Here is a 1159-nt window from a genome sequence, read left to right as displayed (position 1 = left end):
CAGTCCTATGAAACAGTTAGATTTATACCCATTCTACAGAGGAGAAAACCGAGGCACAGAGAGCCTGTGTGCAGTTAATCAGCTAAACCAAGACAAAATCCAAATCATAGGCTCTAGATTCCTGTAGTCATCGTTCCTGCCTCGCACGATGCTTGCAATTTTTAAGGGCACAGACCTGTAGCACAATCCTATGTTCAATTCCAAGATTTTTTTTATCCATCCTCCTGCGGGGAGAGGGGAGTGGTCTGCATAGCAGATCCTCTAAAATACCCATCGTATTTGGCTTTGGTCTGGAAGTCTGAAGAATAGAACAGGAGTGTGGTTCAAGTTAGAATGGCAATCATTCTTTTACAGCTCTGTAACTGAGGGACTGCGGGAGGGGGCTTAGAGGTGGTGCAGGGCAGGAACTGGAGGAGAAGCCAGATAATGCACTGCAGATAATCCACAGGCTGTGCCACAGCAGCGATAAGGAAAGAAAGCATCTCAGCTCTGGGTCCCGGCGGCAGAGATGCAGGAACCGCGGGATTCAGATTCCGAGATCCTGGATTTGAAAGCAGCCCGCACACAAAAGAAATGACGAAGTTGAGTACCCGATAATGCACTGCAGATAACCCACAGGCGCGCGATACGCAGAGTTCGAAACTGGGCTTTCCTTCCACACTTGGATGGAAACGCCTAGTGCACCTGGACGCCCCGCCCAGGGCGGACCTTCTTTTATCCTGTGGGGCAGTCCGCACGGCCAGAGCCAGACGCGCCAGGCACGCCCGAAGCTCCTCGAAGGAACTACAAGTCCCATGAAGCCCTGGGTTTCGGGGCGGTGATGACAAAACCCCCGCGGATTGGCCAAGCGGGGCGGGGCGCGCAGGCCTTCTCCTAGGGAAGGGGCGGGGCGAGGGGCGGGGCGAGGGGCGGCTGGGCGGGCACGCCCCCTCGCCGCGGCCCCCTCTCCGCCTCGCTCGGCTGCTGCTCTCGCTCCCGGGTCAGACGGCCGGAGCGAGAAGATGGCGAAGACGTACGATTATCTGTTCAAGCTGCTGCTGATCGGCGACTCGGGGGTGGGCAAGACCTGCCTCCTTTTCCGCTTTTCGGAGGACGCCTTTAACACCACCTTCATCTCCACCATCGGTGAGGGAGGGGCCGCTGCCAGGGACCGGGAGTG

At 56.9% G+C, this 1159-nt stretch overlaps 1 protein-coding gene across 1 annotated transcript in view; it reads left to right on the top strand.

Moving 5' to 3' along the window:
* Positions 1-907: 907 nt before the first annotated feature.
* Positions 908-1159, top strand: part of RAB8B (RAB8B, member RAS oncogene family) — a 61218-nt gene continuing 60966 nt past the window's right edge. The window contains exon 1 of the mRNA XM_006770807.2: positions 908-1125. Within this exon, the coding sequence (XP_006770870.1) occupies positions 1002-1125 (124 nt within the window). The 5' untranslated portion in view covers positions 908-1001. The remainder of the gene's footprint in view (positions 1126-1159) is intronic.

The sequence above is a fragment of the Myotis davidii genome, unplaced genomic scaffold (assembly GCF_000327345.1).
Source record: "Myotis davidii unplaced genomic scaffold, ASM32734v1 scaffold461, whole genome shotgun sequence".
NCBI lineage: Eukaryota > Metazoa > Chordata > Mammalia > Chiroptera > Vespertilionidae > Myotis > Myotis davidii.
Note: the sequence above shows the minus strand (reverse complement) of the source record. Positions and strands in the feature narration are given on the sequence as shown.